The sequence below is a fragment of the Stegostoma tigrinum genome, chromosome 26 (genome assembly GCF_030684315.1).
Source record: "Stegostoma tigrinum isolate sSteTig4 chromosome 26, sSteTig4.hap1, whole genome shotgun sequence".
In the NCBI taxonomy this organism is placed as follows: domain Eukaryota; kingdom Metazoa; phylum Chordata; class Chondrichthyes; order Orectolobiformes; family Stegostomatidae; genus Stegostoma; species Stegostoma tigrinum.
The window spans coordinates 22,546,439-22,569,907 of record NC_081379.1 but is presented as its reverse complement, the minus strand read 5'-3'; the positions used below and the strand labels follow the sequence as shown (position 1 = coordinate 22,569,907).

At 40.6% G+C, this 23,469-nt stretch overlaps 1 protein-coding gene across 1 annotated transcript; it reads left to right on the top strand.

The window, feature by feature from the left end:
* The first annotated feature begins 349 nt into the window (after positions 1 to 349).
* On the top strand, positions 350 to 3,434 carry LOC125464362 (leukemia inhibitory factor-like). Its single transcript, XM_048556690.1, has 3 exons — positions 350 to 441; positions 655 to 794; positions 2,802 to 3,434. Exons 1-3 carry the CDS (start codon positions 426 to 428, stop codon positions 3,270 to 3,272), a joined length of 627 nt encoding a protein of 208 aa, XP_048412647.1. The 5' UTR covers positions 350 to 425; the 3' UTR covers positions 3,273 to 3,434.
* The last annotated feature ends 20,035 nt before the right edge of the window (positions 3,435 to 23,469 follow it).

Genomic DNA, 23,469 nt, shown 5'->3' with positions numbered 1-23,469 from the left:
AGTGTTTGAGATGTTTCTGAAAGAGATGATAGTGCAGAGTAAATCTGGTTCTTCGTACTAGCGAAACAACGCGACATGATCTCCACGAGGTGATCTCGCAGTTCTATCTTATACTGCACTAATCTGACTGCTGAGTTAATGCTACCAGCCCCTATAATGCATCAACACAAAAGTTGTAGCTAGCCCATACGTGTCACAGTTATGAGACAGCATTTTCATCAATGATCTGCAGAAAAAACCACTTTAAAATTTGAACCAAATATGCAGTTCCTGTGATGACGTTTTAGTGGTTTTCAGTACTTCCGCAACCTACAAAAGGCGGTGCAAGGCTAAATCTGGGAGACTTGTCCAATAACTGAACAGAATACTTTCTTAAAGAGCTCTACCACTTGTCTTCTGCAGTCATATGTCTGAATTGTAATAGAATGGAACTTGGAGCAGGTAATTTGCACAGCTGCTATTCTAACTTCCAGTGGTATAGAGTGGGTTATGTTTTATACTGCATTTAGCATTTAAGAACTTTTAGAAATTATTATTTGTTTTAAATGTGTGTTCAAAATAATTGAAAATTTCTTTTGTGCACCTCAGGAAACAAGTGCACGAGATGTCTCTGAGGTCGGGATTGTCTTTAACCTGTTTGCTTGTCTTTTTCAGGGATTCTACAAATACTCGTGCTGTTGTCTTTATGTTGTCTCAACATCAGCGCTGCTCCTATATTGAATAAAACAATGACTATGAGCTACCAACTAGCAGTTGAATTAAATCGCTCTGCCTCAACTTTACTAGATTTATATGTAAGAAACATTTACCTTATTGTTATCCTTTCAAATCTTGAATGTTTTATTTGAAATAGCATTTTGTTTTTAGTTTAGCCCTTAAAACCTTTATGCTTAACTCATTGAATTCCATATCTATGATTTCCCACAAACTGTCACTTTAAATTATTTTCCAAACGTAGGGGTGTAATGATGCAGTCGGTTATAACATTGCCCTTCAAGCTGGGATTGAAACTGCCCCTGACTGATCTTTTGCCATTCTCGGTTATAGTGGGTGAATTTCAAATGCTATCATTTTAGGGATCCAGTGTACTTCCTGCTGCTACTCTCATCCAGGCTTGAGATTGGCTGGACCTTGGTGATTCCCACAGCCAGGACAGACAGAACCTAGGTGTTTAAGTGTGGACCAGATGATCACTTGTGAAATTGCTGTGTCTCCTATTCCATGTGTCTCCATTGTTGTTGGATTCACATGTTCATTTGGTATTGATTGTGTGATGGCACATGCCATATCATTCTTTCTCATGGTGCTCCTTTTAATGTGCAAGTACCTGAAAACTGAACAGTAACAACCAGTCCTGTTGATGCATTTCCAAATCTCAAATACGTCTTCACGATAAACTTACAACCTTGCTTTATTAGAAAGGGACAATGTTTGGAAAGAAACCAAATAGTGTTATAAGAGAGTGGAAGAATCTTTTCACTGTGTGGGCAGGTAGGAAAGTGGAGTTACGGACACAATTGGATTAGGCATGCTTGTACTGAATGGCAGACCAGGCTAAGGGGCTGAATTGTCAACTCCTGTTCCTTTCTTATGTTGCTATACTGAGGTTGCATTAATCTGAGAACAATTGGTGCTAAGAATGTCTATGTAGTTGGGAATGACATCAATCAGACAGATAAGTGTGTGCTGTAAGCTCATTACTCAGCCATTGAGATGAACTGTAGATTGGAAAGGTACACTTCACGCCTGTGTTTCCCCACGCATTGTCTTCTGATCTTGGGCAGAACACCTGAGGACATTCTGGACATGGGAAGAGAGGGCAAGTTATAATGTGAGTCACTGGTATTTCCCACCTTCTACTCTGATAATGATTCCATCACTAACCTCTCCACTGCCATTCAGCACTGCAACTTTACATGTGGCATCAGGGATAACCTGAAGTAAAGAGAAATGATGTTTCATGTGTGTTGCTCTTCTTATGAATAATGAAAGTACAGTATAATACAACTACCCCTTAACTGCTGTTTGTTTTAATGCTCTTATGTGGATGATATTTCTAAGCGCAATGTCTTTACAGAAGAGCAGTTAATCCAGGCTTGCTTGGCATCTTTACTTGAATAATTCAAAAGGCTCAGAGATTGTTTCCAATTCACTCATTTGCATTGGTCTGACTGAGAAATGCTACGTCTCTGATTAGAATGCTGTGAGTGGTACATTCACTTGTCACACCCCACCTGGAGACAGTCACTGGTTGCCAGTGCTCTGCCTTTGCTGTAGGTAGATGTGTGGGGACTAGAATTAGCGGTGAAGATGAAAGAAAAAACAGGAAACAATGCAAGTTAAAAAATGAGTGCTATGTGAGAATGCATTCTCATCTTGGATCTGTAAAAATAATATAGAAAGGCATTAAATTTCCAGTTAACTAGTGACAGTCGCATTGCTAACAAAAACATTTCCTGTTTATTTCGTAAGATAGCAATTAAAGTTGCTTCTTAACGGGTTCTTTTGAGTTTTGATGAGTACAGCATAATTGAATGTGAGGCAACAACATGATTGTACTTTAACCTAAAACTATCATGACTCTGGAATTGAATCCCGAAACTCCTTGTTTTCCCAATTTAACGTCCCACATAAATAGTACCTTTCTGACTAATTTAGGAATCTATTTGTTTATCTGATGACAACTTTTAAAGTGCTTGGGATGTTTATAGATGGTAAAGGTTCTCTCTCTCTCTACAGTTATATATATTTGCAAGTTGTTGTTATGTATTCCCATTACTAACATTGACTTTTATTTTCAGCTGTCTGCTCAAGGCTTTCCTTTCTCTAATGATAATGCCAAACTAGATGTGTGCAGAGTTGATGTGAAGTGCCTTCCCAGAGGACCACTAGCCGATATGGAGAGCAATGACATGCTTAGGAGAATACACACTGGTGTAAAACAGTTTGATTTGCACTTGAAAAATGTTGAGGACCAGCAGAAGAATATGAACTCTCTGAAGAAAGAAATGCATGATGAGCTTAAAAATACTCGGACACAGCTAATATCGCTGCAGTCAAACCTCCGGTTGATTCTGGACATCAGAGGTCATCATGTTCCCGAAGAGTTAGAATGTTCTCCAGAACACATTAGCATCCCTAATAATCTGTTTAAACAAAAGCAACAAGGATGTGCAATACTGCGAGAGTTTAAAAGGTATATGAAGCAATTGTTAAAGCGTTTTCTTCAGTTATCGAGGAATGCGCATGGGAAAGCAGCTGTCAACTCATAGTTTGCATGCAGTACAATATTTGGTTTACGCTGCAACTGAGTATACTGCACCTTCTACAATTTCCACTCCAGTCCAGTAAGGGACTTTATGAGAATAAATTGTGGAAATGTAACATTCAAATACAACATGCAATTGCCTTAAATGCAAGTGCAGCAATACATTCAGCGGGGCCAACTTCTTTGCTGAAGTTGTTAGGTGCACCTCAACATGTGTTGTGACTTAAATCAGATTTGAAGAAGAACAGGTTCTGCCTTGCAAATGTGTTGAGTAAGAAGCAATTTGAGACATTTCAAATTACATTTTCGGGGAAGAAAGAAACAAAACATTCAACCAATTTTGTATTTAAAAGATTCAAATGAAGTTAAAAAGTGACCTAAAGTGAGCTGCCAATTTACAAAGATTGATTCATTGCCTTCCAAAAGACTATTTCTTGTACAACCTGATCATCATAGTGATGGACTCCGTAATCTGATGTATTTCCCTCCGAGAGAATTGTTTTTTGTTTTGAAGTTGATTTTTTTTTGCAATGGCTAAAAACAGAACTCCATGTTAGAATATTTAGAATATTTCAGATATTGATACTAAATGCAGTATAAATTGATATTTTTGCATCTGTCCAAATGAGTGCAAGATGAAAACCTTCAACAGCATGCCTCTTTTACAGCAATACTCCGATGTTGACTATATTAATTATAACTTCTTCCATGGGGCTCAAGCCCTAATCTCAAACAATTTCTTTTGTCAACCAATTTGGAAGTATGATTCCTGCCATTTCTGGCTTATAAATGCAGGTGTTTCTACCTCTTTACAGCAGCATTGGACTGTTTCTAACCTCTCTTACGTTTCCGCCTGTATTTTATAATTTTGTTCAGATCATCTACGTCCTCGAGTATCGCTGGAAGATCTCCAGTTTCTGGCACACCTTACTGTTTTCAGTAGTGATATTTATTCAGTTGTATTTATTAAAATACAGAGATTACAATTTAAAAATGCTGCAGTTTTCAAGAAAAGCTTTGTGAGAAAACTGGATACTCAAGATTTAAAAGCTGTAAATACTTTGTGGAGAGAGACAAAAAAGTTTAACATTTCAGGTTAATGACTTTTTGTCACACACAACTTAAAGTGATGTTCTAAAAAATCCAACTGTTCTGAAGAACAGCCTAGGTTTGTTTTCGTATCATTATTTATTTAATTATTATTAAATATTAAGAATATTAAATATATTATAAATTTTGTACACAGGCTTATTTAATATGTATTTTTTGTATTTATTTGGATTTCTAAATAAAGAATTGAACTGAACTAATTCTTCCATTGTTTCCTTGCTATGTATCTATTAATTGAATGATTTCTAATTGAAGTTGTACAGGATGTTGGAAAGGCCTCTTCAGGACTACAGTGTGCAGTTCTGGTCACCCAGTTATAGCAAGGATATTATTAAGATGGAGAGAGGGGTTCAGAAGAGATTCACCCAGGATGTTGCTGGGAATGGAAGGATTGAGTTATAAGGAGAGGCTGGATAGGCTGGGACCTCTTCCATTGGAGCTTGAGGCATGACCTTACAGAGGTTTATAAAATCATTAGGGGCATAGATAAGTCGAATGGCAGGTGTCATTTCCCTAGGGTAGGAGATTTCAAGTCTAGGAAGCGTATTTTTCAGATGAGAGGAGAAAGTTTTAAAGAAGAAATGAGATGCAATTTTTTTTCACAGACAGTAGTTTGTATATGTGTGTGATGAGCTTCCAGAGGAAGTGGTGGATACGATCACAGTTGCAGTGTTTAAAAGACATTTAGATAAGTACATGAATAAGAAATGTTTGTAGGAATGTGGGCTAACAGCAGGCATGTGGGACTGGTTAAGTTTGGGATTATGGTCGGCATGGACTGGTTGGACCAAAGAATCTGTTTCCGTGCTGAATGAATTTGTAACTCTATGATACCAAACATTTGGCTGATAGTGCACAGAAATGTAATTGCTGAATTAACAGCGTTCTAGAAATAAATGCAGTACATGTAATTAAGTGCATGTAGAATTCATGACCTTTCCCCTGCTATTTGTATCCATCATTATTGCCTCATCTCTCTCTTTGTCATTTTACTAGCCTTTTGCTGTCATTGATTTAAGTAAGAATGATGTAACACTTTAATCCCATTACATTAGAACTAGGGATTTGTTAACAGGAAAGGTGTCATAGTACATCTAAAGGATGGACACTGTATGTTCTAACCACAGGTTAAAACACTTGAGAAATTTGTAGAAATTTAAATAAAGACAAAACATGGATTGAAAGGCTTAACATCCCACTTCTTACCCCTTAAAACACCCAGAGTTATCGTGTCAAGCTGGATAAACACAGCAGGCCAGGCAGCATCAGAGGAGCATGAAAGCTCACGTTTTGGGCTTCATCCCTGCCTCCTTGACCTGTCTGTCTTCTCTCCCATCTACCTGCTCCACTATCCACCTTCTATCACTGCCCCGTCCCCATATCAGAGCCCCCTTTCCCTCTACCATTTCTGAAGAAGGGTCCTGACCCGAAACATCAGCATTCCTGCTTCTCTGATGCTACCTGCCCTGCTGTGCTCATCCAGCTCCACACCTTGTTAACCCAGAATTATATGTTTTTGGCATCAATAATTGTAAAAAGTCAATAGTTTGACCTCTACTATTCAGCATTCTGCCACTCCTAGTTGCATTGATCCATGATTCCAGATCAACTTTAGACTCTAATTTCCATGCTTAAACCCAGAATCACAGAAGTCTTTTGGAGCAAAAGGGGCCATTTGACCCATCGTGCCTTCACTAGCTCGTTAAATGAGCATCATTACCTATTGCTGCTCTCCTGATATTTCCCCAATTGACCTTAAAAAAATAAACCTTTGGACTAATTTAGAACATGGTTTCAGACTTAGCTCAGTGACTAGCAACCTTATGAGTCAGGCTGAGAATTTAGCACTGCAGGTTTACAGAGGAGCTATCTTTCAGATGCAATATTACAGTATGCCTTCTCAGGTAGATGGAAATACTTTGAAGAATAACAGAAGATTCTTGTTGATAGCCCCTCCAGGCACAACGTATATATCCCTCAACCGACACAACTGCAACAAATTAGCAACTCGGCGCTGTTTGTGCGTGCTTTGTGAATGCAAAATACATTTGTACATTGCAATAAGATGCAGCTTCAAAACAAAATTAATTGGTACAATAAAGTGCTTTAGGACATCCTGAGGCTATTAGAAGAGCTACGCAAATGCAAATTTATCCCTTTTGTTACACAAGGATGAAAGCTGAGGATAATAAAAATAATTCTTGCCTTGTCTTTCTTTAATTTGTTCCAGGGATGTGGGAAAATGGTAAAGACATTATTTATTGCCTGTCCCTAGTTGCCCTGACAATAATAAGAGCTAACCACAATTTGTCGGATGGAGTCATATGTGTAACAGACTGGGCAGGGGTGGCAGGTTTCCTTAGTCAACCTGTTGGCATTTTAAAACACTACAGCATCTTTTATAGTCATTTTTCCTCTGCAACCAGCCCACAAATCACCAGATTTATTGAGTTCTGTTTCATAACTTGTCATGACGGGATATGAACTCACACCCTGTGGTTTTCAGTCGTGCTCCATGACCACTACACTACATTAAGGAGGAACTTCTTACTGTTATAATTTGTGCTTATCCTGATTGAATACATTAACATAGCTTGTTGCAGGAGGAATAGTTCGTAGTTGGAATGGTCTTTTCTTATGTTATAGTGTGTTGGACTTGTACATCCTCGTGGTGATCTGGTTGCATATACAAGACGTGCCCATGATCAACATGTGTTCAGTTTTTTCAGATATGTTTCACAAGGATACCATAGAAAAAGCATATTGCCTTTGTACCAGGCAAATTCAGTACATGCAGATTCACCAGAGCCGCAGAATTGGAAATTATGAAGAGAAACCACAAGTACATAATTAGGCTTGTATTCCCTGTGATATGACAAGTTAAAGAATGAGCTTTTTGGACTTTTTTCGGATTTTGAAAGAAATGGATAGGGTGAAGACAAACATTGACAGTCTAGATCAAGGGGGCGTAACTTTAAAATCAGAGTGAGGCCAATCAGAAAAGACATTAGAAATGCTTCAGATAAAGGGTGAACACTCACACAAAAAGCAATAGATACTAGCTTAACTAGTAATTAAAAACCTGAACTCTGTACTTTTGTTTTGCTAGGAAGGATATACGCAGATACAGAGCCAGAGCATGTGGCTGCAGCTGGGATGCATGTCATCTAAGACCTTGCCGAATGGTAGAATGAGTTTGAGGGGCTGAATGGCCTCCATCCCTCCCTATGTTTCTATGATGCTTCCAGAAATCCTACATGTGTGTGCAAAATTAATGGAATCAATTATGACCTGGCTTATAATTAGTGGGTCAAATATTTAATAACTCTATGAAAACATGCAGTTGAATTCTTGGCTACTTTTGTTTAGTTTCTATACAGTCTTGTATATAAAAAAAGTGTCAAATTTATTTGATGCATCAGAGATAGCTTTCAGTATAAATTACATAATATCTGCATTGACTTTATCCCTTTGAGCATTATTTTTCTTACTCTTGATATTTACTTTTAAACCAGGAAATGTTTGTCTAGTTTGGCAGAATGTACTGTCATGTTTCAGTAGTTTTGGAGTTAACGTTGGATTCTGCTTTGGATTAATGGAAGGAAGTTATTTTCTCTCTGGTTTGGATTGCCAGAAAACCACACCTGAAGCAAATCCTACTTCAATTTGGGTAGTTACAGTGCGGGGTTGTGATTATTTAGGAGATTCTTTCTGGGTTCACTAAGGTTTAACCATTGTCTGGATTACAGGCGACACCAGCACTCTGCGTTTGAATATTTTGAAAATGTCTGGAGAGATGGGAAGCTGAGTGTTTACGATTCTATGTTGCTGGAAGGCTAAGTGTTGTCTCCAGATGTTTTTTCTTCCTGGACTGAAGTAACCTTAGGAAGGAGAGATGATCTACTCTTCTTTAAGAATTGATATAACTGCCCTGTAAATGAATTATAAATAACCTTTCTTGACAAGTTTTTTTGTGCAAATGATAGGCATTTCGTTAAACTTGAATGGAATGTTTGCAAAATATCAAGAGACATATTGTTACAACTAATTTGAGAATTGGATGAGGGGGCATTTTGGAACTTGAGTTTTGTCGAGCTGATGAATCTCTGAGCTCAAGTTCGGTCAGAATAGACAAGGCATTTACAAAGATTTCTCTAATACTATCATGGTTCAAAGTTTTATAAATAAATATCACACCTAAAATGGAAAATGATTGTGGACTCAATTCAACGCAGGCTACTTTTCTGGAAATGGCTGACTGCTCTCCAGTTGGAAACTTGAGGGAAGATCATGATGAAAATGTCAGACCAGTGCATGACTGAGGGACAGATGGTTAAATATGTTGCATTACTCTCTGTATGGTCTGGCAATTAAAATTCTGAGCTTAGGCTTTGACATGGCTCAACCAACAAAATGTCCATTCACAATTATGAATAATCTTGAAAGTTTAAGATTAGCTTTGCTAAGGTCTCTATCACACATGAATCTTCATGTCAAAGCTACATTTTTTTTAGGGTAGCCTGTTGGCTCATTCTATTTTTTTTGGCTCATTCTATTTAATGTTACTATCTAAATCTGTTACTAGGATACTAATTACCTAAGATTTAAAGGGCAAACAAGTGTTTGGAATCAATTAGAAAACTGCATTAAATGCATGTTGAGTGGTTTGCCAATGACTCTTGGGAAGAAGTGGTAATGTATCTATCTCTGAGCCAGGAGGTTCAAGTCTCATCTGCTCCAGAGATCTATTATAACTTTACTGAGCAGATTGATTGAAAATGTCTATCATTGTTTCCTGGCATTTGAGGCAAGGCTTGCCATCTTGCAGTGCAGTGGTAATGTTCCTACCCGAGAACTAGGAGGCCTGGGATCAAATCCCACCTGCTCTAGAGGTGTGTCATAACATCTCTGAACAGGCTGATTAAAAAAGAAGTATGTGAAGAAAGACAGGACGCCTGGGTGTTTACAAAAGGAGCAATAAGTTCTATGTGAGGAAAACAAAGAAGCTCTTCTGAAGTATATTAATGTCTGTATATTCTTCACCAATAATTTCAAATCAACATTAACATGAAAAAATTTAAATGCTATACAACGAGGATGTGGGATATGTCTTGAATGTTCTCTCACTCAAACTCAAGTGATACCAGTCACCTACAAATGCTTTCATTTATAGGAAAAAAAGAAATTGCTGGAAAAACTCAGCAGGTCCGGCAACATCTGTAGAGAGAAAGCAGAGTCAATGTTTCAGGTCCAAAAACACTCCTTCAGACCCTTCATCGACATCTGCAGGTCTTTGGTTTACTTTTATTAATATATTACCCGTGGGCATTTTGTAAAATGAAATTGGATGCCAAGACACACAAAGTGATTATATGGCTGATGATCAGAAGCTTTGAATGTGGGCAAGCAAAGAGTCTAATGGAAGGAATTCCAGGGATTAAGGCCTTAGCAGCTGAAGATGCAATGATTAAAAAAGCATGATCAATTAAATAACTCCACAGAGGCTGGTATCCCATCACCAAGCCACTCTTTATTTACAGGTGAAGAGTGCTTGACACTGATCCAGCTCCCTCAGAGCCAGCTGTCAGAGTGAACAGAACCATTGGCACTCCTGTTCTTATCTGTAAGCCAAGGCTCCCCTGATTGGACCAGGTTAACAGCCTCAATCAGAGAACTCTTACTCTATGAGGCCCACCTGGTTGTCCTTGTTACAATCACTATATCCCTCTCCCCCTGAGTCCAAGGACATAGGCCAGTTCTTTCTTTTGTAGCTCCTCCTGGGGCATTTTAGCTTCAGGTCCAACTTCCTCCAAATCTGCCTCTGATATGGCCAGAAATTACACGACACCAGGGTATAGTTAGAGATAATGGGAACTGCAGATCCTGGAGAATCCAAGATAACAAAGTGTGGGGCTGGATGAACACAGCAGGCCAAGCAGAATCTTAGGAGCACAAAAGCTGATGTTTCAGGCCTAGACCCTTCATTAGAAAAGGGTCTAGGCCCGAAACGTCAGCTTTAGCGTGCCTAAGATGCTGCTTGGCCTGCTGTGTTCATCCAGCCCCACACTTTGTTAACCAGGTTATAGTCCAACCGGTTTATTTGAAAACACAAGCATTCAGAGTGTTACTCCTTCTTCAAGTGTTAGTCAGTAAGAGTCTGAAAACTTGTGTTTTCGAATAAACCTGTTGGACTATAACCTGGTGTCATGTGATTTCTGACCTAGTCCACGCCAGTGCAACACTGGCATCTCCACATCATGCCTCTGATTCAGAAGGTGTGTTATGCACAGTAGCTCTCGTCCTGCACTTGGAGCGACTTGGAGGAAATTCATTCTCTTTCTCAGGCGACAAAGGTATCAAGACAGTGACATCCACCATGTCCATCTAAGATTCTGAGGTATCTTCAACGCTTGATGGAGACAAAGAACCCCTGGGTTCTGGAAAGGTTGGAAAGCCTGTTGAGGAGCCGGGCACATTTTGCTCCTACACCGTTTGCAAGTTTGCAGCTTTCATATGGCCCATGTGCTTGCTCAGGACCGTCATACTTACCCGAATTTTATACGTCACCGGATGTGACCTCGCATTGACCGTGCCTCTTATCCATCTCGTGGTTCCTACATCAAAGCTCTTTCCTCTGAAGTAAATCACCTCTCTCCCCAAGCATTGGCATTCCTGATGCCGCTTTAGTCTCTCCCCCCCCAGCTCAGGGAAGATCAGATTTAACCTGGTGTGGGGTCTTCTCCCCATTAGCAACTCTGCTGGAGCTATCCCTGTAGTTGCATGAGGGATGGTCATATAATCAAACGTGAAACGGGACAGTTTGATATCCAGTGAAACTGTAGGCTGTTTCTTTAAGCCTGCCTTCAAAATTTGCACTGCTCTTTCTGGCAGACCATTGGATGGTGGATGGTATGGAGCGGACTGTATATGTCAGATACCATTTGACTTCATGAAATACTCAAATTCCCTGCTGGAAAATGTTGGCCAACACCTCCACGAGTCTGTTTATTGCAAAAGATGCACACAATTTTTCTATCATTGTCCCCGTGTTTGCTGAATGAATTCTATGCATGTCCAGCCACTTTAAGTGGGCATCCAGAATGACTGGGAACATTGAGCCCATGAAAGGACCTACATAGTCAACGTGTAACTGAGTCCAGGGTTTACCCAGCCATTCCCACAAATGTGAGGAAATGCTGACAGGAAGTTTTGTCCTAGTTGGCACTCTGTGTACTGTCCGACCAAAGCGGCTATTTCTGTGTCCAGTCCTGGCCATCAGAAATAACTTCTCGCCAACACCTTCATTTTGGAAACCATTGGATAACACTGGTGGAGTTCAGCTAGTATCTTGTGGTGACCTTTGATCAGGATAATCAATCTTGTTCCCCATAATAACATGTCATCCTTCACTAAGATCTAGTCTCTCTGGATCTAAAAAAGTTTCACTTCTGGTTGAGATGGCCCTTTGGTTTCCACCATCACCACCAGCGGTTTCAGGATCAGATCTTTCTGCATCCAAAGTCTGATATTGTCAACTATGACTGGAACTGTGTCCAGAAAATCTAAAACAATGATGGAGCCTTCCAGTGGCAGTACCATCGGTGGTGTACGTGCCAGTAGGAAACAGCTCAATGCATCTGCATTCACTACTTGGCCTCCTGGGCTTAATTATATACGCTTAGAATTAGAGCCCACTGCTGAGTTCAACCTGAAGCGATGGATGGCACTGCCTTGTCCTCTTTATGTAGATCTAACAGGGGTTTGTGGTCCTTCTTTATTATGAATTTAGGTCTTTAAGGATATTGGTGGAACCTCCTGGCTCCAAATTTGACTGCGAAACTTTCCTTCTCTATCTGTGCGTATTTATGCTTTGAATTAGCCAGTGTACTGGATTGGTACGCTGTTGGGTATTCCTCTCCATTGGGCCAGCTATGAGCTAATTTACCCTGATTCTGTATGGGGAGGAATTGCGTGTCAATATCAGATCTCACTTGGGATAATAGTGCACCAACACCTCAGAGGACGATAACTGTTTCTTCACTTCCCTGAAAGATTTGGTTTGGTTACCTAACCATTTCAAGGATGACCCTTCTTGAAGAGTTGATGCAAATGCACCAGGATGGAGGCCAGGTTATGTATGAACTTTCTGTAATAGTTCACCAGCCCACAGAAAGATCTAATCTTCAATGTGGGAGTCGGGGCACATTTGATCTCCCTCACTTTATCTTCCAATGGATGTCACTCAGCCCAAATCAACTCAATTCTGTAGCCCAAGTACGTCACTAGCAGGGCCTGGAACACACATGTCTCCCTTCTAAGGCAATATAACCTCCTGGGAGATATGTCTAAGGGTTATGTCTGATTTCTTCAGGCGATCGTTATTAATATCCCTGTTAATAGCATGTCATCTAGATAAATAGCGATCTTGTAAAATGTTCTCCAATGTCCATGCAGAGGATTGGGTATTTATCCAGCTGCAAAAACCAGTATATTGTTTATTTTGAATCTCCAAAAGTGAACCAATCCATCGGGCTTCGCGATTGGCATGACTGGTGCTGCCCATTCCACAAACTGGTTTACAGATCCCTTCACTTTCCAGTCTTCTGATTTCTGCCTCTACGTTTTCCCATAAGGCAAACGGTACCGGGCCGACCTTGCAGAATTGTGGAATTACTTCCTGGTCAACGTGCAAGGTGGCCTTGGCTCCTTTGATGGTCCCTAGACCTTCCTGAAAAATTTCCGGGTAATTACTCACCGTTTACCCAATCAGGGTGGATCTTTCTCAACCAATTTTGCCCCATGAAGCTTGGAACTGAGCCTTTTACTGCAACTAGCTCCTTCTCACAGGAGATCGGAACCAAAGTTATACCCTTCATCTGTAAAGGCTCACTGGTATAGGTTCTCAGTCTAGCCGAGGTCCTGCATAAGCTCAAGGGTTGGAGTCCAGAGTGAATTTTGTTAAAGACTGGGTTTGTGATCACTGAAACAGACACATCATATTGAACTCCATAAAACTGGGTGGCTATTTAGCCAGGCACTCATTTTGATTTGTTGTGATTTGGATATTGTGAAGCAATTTAACTGTTCCAAGCTAGATGTAGGTGGACTTCTCAGGATGTGCACTCTCCTGGGTACTGGCCTGAGTTCTCTTACTCAATTTAGGTCTAGTGGGACTCCTGCTGACTCAAGTCTGCATACCTGCAGCAAATAAAATGGCTTGCCTGCCCAGATTCAGAAAAAAATGTTAATCATTTAGCCGATGCTTGGCTTTTTTTTGGGGTTTTGCTATGGGCTGACCTAGAGTCCCTCTGTTCTGGATATCCAGCTGTTCAGGATATGTCCTGAATAAGACTATGAAATTTCCTTCAATCAGATGGTATCCCTGAAGCCCAGTCGGACAGGCGAGGGTGTACCCTTCCATCAGAATACCCTGAAACTCATATGTTCCACTTGCTGCATTTTCCAATGATAAATCCAGTTGTTGTACCTGTTTGAAGTTCATTTAGGCTTCAGCTAGTAATCGCTTTTGCATAATTACATTATTAATAGCACTTATGAAATGGTCTTTCAGCATCTCATTAAGGGTTAAACCAAAGCTTCTGCCAGTTGTCTTAACCTAGTCAAAAATCCCTACATGGATTCCTTCGATTTCCAATTTGCTGAGTAAAACCGAAAGCGTCAATGTGAGTAAATATGAGGTTTTGCACTTTGGAAAAAAGAATACAGGCATGGACTATTTTCTAAACGGTGAGAAAATTCGTAAAGCAGAAGTACAAAAGGATCTGGGAGTGTTGGTCCAGGATTCTCTAAAAGTTATCTTGCAGGTAGAGTCCATGATTAAGAAAGAGAATGTAATGTTGTCGTTTATCTCAAGAGGGTTGGAATATAAAAGCAGCGATGTGCTTCTGAGACTTTATAAAGCTCTAGTTAGGCCCCATTTAGAATACTGTGTCCAATTTTGGGCCCCACACCTCAGGAAGGACATACTAGCCCTGGAGCATGTCCAGCGGAGATTCACACGGATGATCCCTGGAATGGTAGGTTTAATGTATGATGAACGGCTAAGGATCCTGGGATTGTACTCATTAGAGTTTAGAAGGTTGAGGGCAGATCTAATAGAAACTTACAAGATAATGCACAGCTTAGAAAGGGTGGACGCTAGGAAGTCGTTTCTCTTAGGCGGGGAGACTAGGACCCTTGGGCACAGTCTTAAAATTAGAGGGGGTAAATTTAAAACGGAAATGAGATGACATTTCTTCAGCCAGAGAGTGGTGGGCTTGTGGAATTCATTGCCATGGAGTGCAGTGGAGGTCGGGACGTTAGATGCCTTCAAGGCAGAGATCGACAAATTCTTGATCTCAGAAGGAATCAAGGGCTACGGGGAGAGTGCAGGGAAGTGGAGTTGAAATGCCCATCAGCCATGATTTAAATGGCAGAGTGGACTCAATGAGCCGAATGGCTTTACTTCCACTCCTATGTCTTCTAGTCTTATGGTCTCAGAATTATTGGAGGCTTGGGGTCATAATATTCTTTAACTAAATCTGTCAACTCTTGAAACGTTCCAGTGCCTGGTGCCTTAGGCAAAGTCAGCCTCCTAATAACTGAAAATGTTGCAGGTCTACAAGCTGCCAGGAAAATTACTCATTGCTTTCCATCTGCCTCAGTCATTTGCCCAGAAAAAAATAATGCATACTTTCCAAATACTGGGCTTAGTCTCCAACAGCAGTTTGAATAAGTCAAGCTTTCCAAATAATGGCATAGTGTCAGAAATACTTACATTCACCCAAAGACAACTGTTGTGAGTAAATTTCTTCAGGTGCATGCTTTTCAGTCATCGCCTCAAAAATAACTCCACAGACACTGGTATTGTGTCACTAAATCATTCTTTATTTACATGTGCAGAGTCCTTGACACTAATCCAACCCCCTCAAAGATAGCTCTCAGAGTGAACACAATCTTTGGCACTCTTGTTCTTATCTGTCAGCCAGGGCTCCCTGATCGGACCAGATTAACAGCCCCAATCAGGGAATTCATAGTCTATGATGTCCATCTGGCAGATGTTGTTGCAATCAACACATGGACAAGAGATGGCATTCTGACACTGACCTGCTTAGCCAGGGAGAGTGTTGGATCATGGTGTAGAAGAGGAAGATTCTCCTATAGAGATCTAGAGATTCTGGAGGATTAGGTAGTACAAAGGAGAGATGTTCTTTTGCCCTAGGACCAGCAGAAAAGGCTGTGCCACCAGATCCTGCCAGCTTGGTATGTGGTTGTTACCCAAGTCAGTGTCATCTGCAGGATACAGAGGAACAATCATCACTCCCGCAAGTCAATGACCTTCTGTGGTCTTTTAGGGAATATGTCACACTGTGCTCTCTGCAACCCTACACTTACTCTCTTTCTAACAATGTATTTGCCACCCACAAAAGCTCATAATCTGCCACTCTCACTGTTGAAACACTTTCCTTCACTCGCTCTCATTGTCTCCCAATCTCCCATACCATTGCCCCTCCATGCCTTCCTTGCTTCCTCCTCATTTCCTCAGGATACTTCACCACCTGTCACCCATATGCACAGCACTAACAGCCATGCCACCCATTGCTAGTTCAATCATTCCCCACCCCCTCCTCCCTTTCTATCATAACAGTTCCTTTTGAAAAAACCAGAGCTTCAGTTGCAGGAATGCAGAGTAACCTGTGTCCCACCAAGCGAATAGATACCACTCTGCAGGTCACTGCTAGTCTGCTATTAACTGTGCCATCAGGCTTACTACACACCATTTCTACCCAAGGGCCACCAATCTATTTCTCTCTCTCGTATCCTGCAGGTACAGTCAGACTCCTTATGGGCTCTGTGGAGGAGAGGCCTCCTCCTTGATCTCTGATGATGGTATTTTGAGACTTCAGGGAGAGCACCGAGAGGCTGCCTCCTTCAGCTCCCTCCAGCCCGGTTAGTGTAATGGGTTGGAATGTTAGGCTTTGAGCGTGTGGGGTCACCACCTAGTGAGCACCTCACTACGACAGATCCACACTTGGCCAAGGGAGAAATGACCCAGGCCGCTGACACACAGAGGTATGTGGGAGACTGGGAACAGGCTCAGCACCAGGCAGGTGGGCAGGTGGAGCCAATGGTGATGGCAGGAATGTGCCCAACCCAAAATATACCACATTATGAATAACATCCACAAATCCCACAGCTTCTGACCACATGTGATTTTTGGGGACCAACCTAATCTCAATATTGCAGTTAAGATCCAGGTGTGAAAACCACCCACTGTGAGCACTAACCCAGCAGTGGATAGGAATCTGGGATCTCATTGTCCTGAAACTGTATCAGCAATGGATCATAAGTCTGATGGTCTGCCTCTGTGGATAATTTGGTGGCTGCCATGGAGAGCCAGGTCAAGTACTCTGGAGCTGCATTTTATTGCCCCACTCATTGTTCCTCCCAGTAATCTGCTGAAGCTCAGTCCTGTGATATTGACTGCCCACAGCCCTTCCTGCCAAACCTCCCCCCACTTTATTTTCAGTGAACAGATGGGATGGATTGATCGTGGCCCACCCTTTTACTGTTGTGACTGGATAGGCCCAGAGAAGATGTGCCCAGACCACAGCCTGGTGCTCATACATACCCACAGTTGTGACAGGCTGTCACCTGGACTGGCTGTTATGGGGTCAAAGGACTGACCATGACCCACTCCCTGAACTGTAGAGGTGCATATTCTCCTGAGCAAGGCCATCCTGAGCAGATGCCTGTCCATAGACTGTTCCCTTGGGTTTTATATAATACACAGCAGCAGTGGAAGACTACTGGTGGACCCTTCTACGTTAGCTTTCATTTTTTCTGTGGATGACTGCGAATTGCACCCTTCTGTGAGGACAGCAATCTTAATGGTGACCAGCTCCTTGCAATTTCCTGCGGTGAAACAGGGCTCCACATTCCTTCTTCTTGCATGGGACACATCGTGGTCCCATCAAATAAAAAAGTCTGTCTCATTTTAGTTGCTGTGGGACATTAGATTTGAGCAGCAGCCCTTATTTTCCAAATCCCCATTAGGTGAGTGCTCACAGTGGGTGGTTTGCACACCTGGATCTTAACTGCAATATTGAGATTAGGTTGGTCCCCAAAAATCACATGTGGTCAGAAGCTGTGGGATTTGTGGATGTTATTCATAATGTGGTATATTTTGGGTTGGGCACATTCCTGTTGGTAAAGTCTACAATCATTTAACCTCTGCAGTTTCAGGACATAAACACCAATCCACAAGGTAAGCTTTATTTATTATTTGTGTAAATACAATTGTAACAGTCTGATTGTCGATTCAGGTAGTAGAACTGTACAGACTTTCCCTTTTCACATTGCTTTCAAACCATTTCGTACTTTGATTGCTGCATATCTGTTGCACATTCCACTCTGGAGATTTTTTTTGCTCTGTTCCCTGTACCTGTGGATTTACACTGATTTATTCTGTTTAGCTTCGTCATTTTCTCATCCTCAAACCCATGTCTTGCTTCTTATGAGGGCAGGGATGGATTTGCCTACTGCAAATCATATTTTGAATCACATTTTATTTGCGATTGCAAGATTGATTTCTGTCAGCAGATTAAATAAGCTGAATATTTGTCTGGCTCAGTTAAAAGCGTTGTATTTAGCGTGGCTTGTTCCTAGAAACAGACATGTAACAACGTTAAAACTCAATATGTTACCAGAGTTTTACTTGTCACTCCAAACGGTAGACCTGATCAAGATGTGTGAGTATAGAAAATTGGAATTGTATCAGGAATGTAAACACCTTGGAATGGCTCCTGTTATTCTCAGTACTTTGCTGACTCTGTAACTAAAGTTCTAAGAAACCATGTGATAGTGTTAGCTAAATTGAACACAAGAGAGAAGTAAGATGTTATAACTGGCTGTTGTAATGGCCATCATCCCCTTATTTTGTTTTTGCACACATACCTATTGTGTGAAAGGGCGTTAGGGCCATGGACCAAACTTGTATTTATATTGTGGAGCTGCACACTTCTGATTATGAATATGACAGTTTAGGTGGAATTGGAAGATTCCAGAAGAAGACCAATAGAATCAAAACTCTAGAATCTGGAATTCTGCACCAGACCAGATAAAGCATAGACATGAATGTACGGAAAAGATAAATTAGTCCTTAACTAATGTAACTATAAGATCAGAACCTGTATGCAGTATTTAGTTTGAATGTATTATAAATCATGTTACTTTGAAGTCTAAGCTTAAAGACTGTCCTTGAATTTGCCTTTTTCTTACCAGTCTGCAAAGAATGCAAACTCATAGTGTGGTATCAGACCACATGATAAAAGAGCCTTGTCTTGATTAATTGCATCAGCCTTACAATATAAATGTGCTTAGTGGTTATCAATGTGAAGACATCAGTTTTGGGTAACTGAATGATTCTCCACTTTGGCTCACCATCAAGTACTCCTATACCAGTTTCAAGAACATGATCGAAGTCCATCTGATTAATGAGACACTCTCCCGATAAGAACTTTATGCTATTGTCTTTCAATGACAGAGTTGATCAAAGACAGCCAAAACTTGGGAAGGTAAAGTATTGTGAGTTTATGACTGAACTTTCTCTACAAATGTCATTTTTGGGTTGTGTTGATTTTCTTGTCTCTGAGTCAGGAAATGTTGTACATCAAACTGCCCACTCTCGTGAATTAGATCATAAGACCATAAGCATAGGAGCAGAAATTAGGCCATTCAGCCCATCGAGTCTGCTCCACCATTCAATCATGGCCAATAAGTTTCTCAACCCCATTCTCCCGCTTTCTCCCCAGACTCTCTTGACAATCAAGAACCTATCTATCTCCATCATAAATATACTCAATAGCCTGGTCTCCACAGCTTTACATGGCAATGAATTCCATAGATTCACCACTCTCTGGCTTTCTCCTCAACTCTGTTCTAAAGGGTCTTCCCTTTACTCTAAACTGTGGCCTCGGGCACATAATTTAGGATAATATTACCATGCAGCACTAAGGGAATATCATGCTCTCGGACATACCATCTTTTAGGTAAGGTGTGAATCAAATGTCCAGTCTGCTTGCTTAGGAGGATATATAAGTGACTGATGTGACTAATTGAAGAACAGCGGAGGGATTATTCAGTCAGCTACCTCAATGATATTTGTGGGACCTTGCTGACTACAGTTTGGCTGACTAGAAAGGAGTGGCAGTGGGAGAGGGGGAGGACTGTGACTTCTACTTGTAATCGGTACCTTGTACAGTTGAGTAAGTGCGTTGCTATGCAAAACCACATTGAGTTCAAACATTGTTTAAATGCTGCTGGCACAAAAATGGGCAGCCACTGCTACTCCAATGCCAACCATCATGCTCAATCTGGCTGGGGGAGGAGGGGCAGTGAGGAAGGAAGTCAGGGGCGTGAAAGAGCTCAGTTAGCTGGATGATTGGTTTGCAATTCAGAGTGCCATCAACAGTGTGGGTTCAATTCGCACTCAGACTGAGGTAACCATGTAGATCCTACATTCTCAACCTGACTCCTTGTCTTTAAATCAACTGGCATTTGGGATACAACAGGGTCTGGATGCCGCTAAAGTGCCTCCTCTGATTTCCACTAGTGACTGATCACCCGGTGTTCATGTGAGAGGTTCTCAACTCTTCCAGTAATTCAAAAATATTTATTGTTTGGGCTAGTCCTGAAAACAAAGGGCATCATATGAATGTGTGTATTTTTTCTCTTTGACCTGAGTTGTAATTGACTCAAAATCCAAAATAACAAGTTAATCTTGTATTCCATGCTATTCCACTATGTCAAAGCCCTTCCATATATGAATCTCTTGATAATATAACAGCCATCAGGACCTTTGGAGTTTTTATCATTTAAATCTGTACCTTGTTTATAACATTCAGCATGCCTTCACAACAGATAATTTACTATATTTGAGTACTTAACAATCTGCCATTAATTAACTTAAATCTTAAAATGTTGCCAGTGCCTGTGTTTTATGTCAAAACTTGTATTCCATTCTTTATCAGTGTAATTACCATTTTCAGGAATGATTGGCCTTTATTTAGGGCAATGACACGTTTCAATATTTCTTTAGCAGTAACATAAGTTTCTTTGAGTATCTCTTGCCCAGTGGAGGGGCCAGTGTTCGACTGGGGTGGACGAGTCAGAAGTCACAGGATACCTGGTTATAGTCCAACAGGGTTATTTGAAATCACAACCTTTCAGACTGTTGTCCCTTCGTCAGGTGAAGTAGCAGCGAAGGGACAGCATTCCGAAAGCTTGTGATTTCAAATAAACCTGTTGGACAATAACCTGGTGTCATGTGACTTCTGGCCATGTTTATTAATGGCATATGTGAGCATATTGGAACATCTACATGAAAGCAATTTCAATTCTACAATAGCCCAAAACTCTGCACTTTTTGAATTATTAATATACTTTGGAAGATAAGTTATTTAATACTTTGAAACTTAGTGTGGTTCTTTATTCTTTCATTGGAAGTGGGTGTTGCTGACTAGTGTCTAACCTCTTATTACCACGGCATCTATTGGCTTGATAAGACTTACCCAGGATCTGGAGCCTCTGTGCAGGCCAGACTACAAAGCTAGGATATTTCTTTCCCTAAAGGACATTAGTGAGTCAGGTTTTACAAAAAGCCATGATAATTTTCAGCATTGCTGACTTAGATTCCAGATTTATTGATTGGATTTGAACTCCTGTACTCAGACATGTAATCTGGACCTCTGGCCCACTAGTCTAGTAGTATCATATACCACCATCTCTCTGCAATCAGATCATGGATCAACATAAATACAGTTGGTGTGGAGTAATATTTTCCGAGCTTGTCCTTTCTATCTCTTCTGAGTAAAGTATGAGTGTTTTAAAAAGCTGGTAACTAATAAATTGAAAGTCCAGTATAAAAAAACTATCTTATCTTTTCAGCTGCTGACTGAGCTGAAATTGTTTCCAGAAATGTTGTTCTTTTTTTTCTATCTTAGTAAACCATTTAACTTCCCGACGAATTAAATGGAACTTTGAGGGCTGGACAGATGTAACACCGTCAATATCATTGAACTTAATCTGGGAATCAAATGTGAAATTAAAGAGTAAAAATCCTCTCTTTTGTAAACCAAAATTATTAAATGTCTATCATTACAATTTATAATGTGGTGACTACATTGACATATCAGCAAGAACAGATTAAATCAGGAGAGGTACAGTTAGCATGTTTTTCTAAGTAAAATTGTATTTTTAATTGTATAAGAGCAGAAAGTTTGTTTTTTTTGTAGCTTATGGGCTCACTGAAACTGAGGTGATTATGAATGTGTATGTATCAGCCAAGGCCCTGGACATCTGTTTGTCAACCCCATCAAATTGCTGACCGTTAGTTGCAGGACATTCTATTAAACAATAATAATGGTGTTTGTGTTATGTTGGGCACAGTGTCTACTTTTAAAATGGCTAACCCTTTCAAAATTCATTTTCATTAAACTGACTGATTAAGCTTATATCATGTTGAGTACAATTCTGATATGTTCAGGGGTTTTTCTTGTGCCTTGCAGTTTGATTTACATGAAAAAGCCATTTTCTTTGTGTTGCAGATGAATGGTTATCCGAAAAGGCAAAAAGGCAGCAAGATTGTGAGCAAGATTTAATTGTCTCAGTTCATTTTGGGTCCGTTATTTCTCCAAAACTGTATCGCACCACTGGTACCTTTTTGAAAAAGTGTGTATGCAGTGTGAAGCCTGTGTTGAACTGGTGTAAGCAGCGCAATCGAAACTGCTGCACAGCCTTTTAAAAAAATACGTATTAGCTTGCATATAAGATTGGATCTTGGATCCTGTATTCCATGCTCAACGTCATGTTATATCTTTGTAATATTTTCATGATAAAATGTGCTACCTTCCTCTTCTTCAAGACAGCAGATTAATGCTGCAAAGATTTCCACTTCTTTAGCTCTTAACCTTCTTCCTTGCTTATCTAGGATACCAGCACAGTCTTCTGCCATTTCAAAGGGACACCTGCATGGGGTGCTTTCATTTACTATAAAGGTTATGAATGAACATTATGAGAGTCCTTACATATACAGAGACCAGGTGTACCTGAAAGATGTGCATCGGGACTTCTTAGAAGTTCCAATGTATTGCCTACATGGTAATTGGCTGGGAGGAATAAAATTCTGACAGTTGAATTACACTCAGAGTAAGTCCCCACTCTGATTACAGTCAGATGCTTCTGATTTATTTACCTTAATAGACAGTCATGAAATGTCATAGGAGTTAAAACCTGCTCCAGAAGTCTTAATCTGGCCTCTCCCAAATATCTACATCATTGGAAGCCAACTAGGAATCCAAAACCTACAATTCGGCATCAAAATCCCAAGCTAATGTTTTGGCAATGTTGATTTGAATCTCACCAGGGCAAATGGTGAAATGTGAATTCAAACTTTGGTAAAACCTGGAATTAAAATCTGGCTTAATTGCAAACATGTTAGTGGTCAATTTTGCAAAAGCTCATCCGGTTCACAGATGTCCTCTGAGAAGGAAACTGCCATCCTTACCTGGTCTGGCCTACATGTGATTCCAGACCCACAGCAATGTACTGTAGTTGACTGTCAGCTGCTCTCTGTCAATGCAGCCTTTAATTTACTTTTCAGTGTGTAAATCTCTAAGTGTGGCAACAATTTCCAAAACTGGAAGCCAATGGATCTGTCGCTGAACAGCGTGTGTGGAATCTCACTGTGTGGCTGCACAGCACAGAGGGGATATGGCCCTCTGGTTAATTAGGGGTGGACAATAAATACTGGCACAGCCAGCAATGCCCACATCCCATGAATAAATAGGTGTTGTAACCATTCTCTATGCTGTGTATGGTGAGCAATTCCACAGGGGAGTTTTTAGTGAAACAAAGTGAAGTGTATGCAGATTTAGATGTAGAAAAATTTAAACATTTCCACATATTTTTGAAAAATAATGTTTTTTTTGTGTTTGTCATGTATTGAAGAGACATTGATGTTCACATTTGCAGAATCATGAGGTTGGAAGACTGTGTGGGTTTGGGTGCGGCTGGAGGGCTAAGGCAAATGA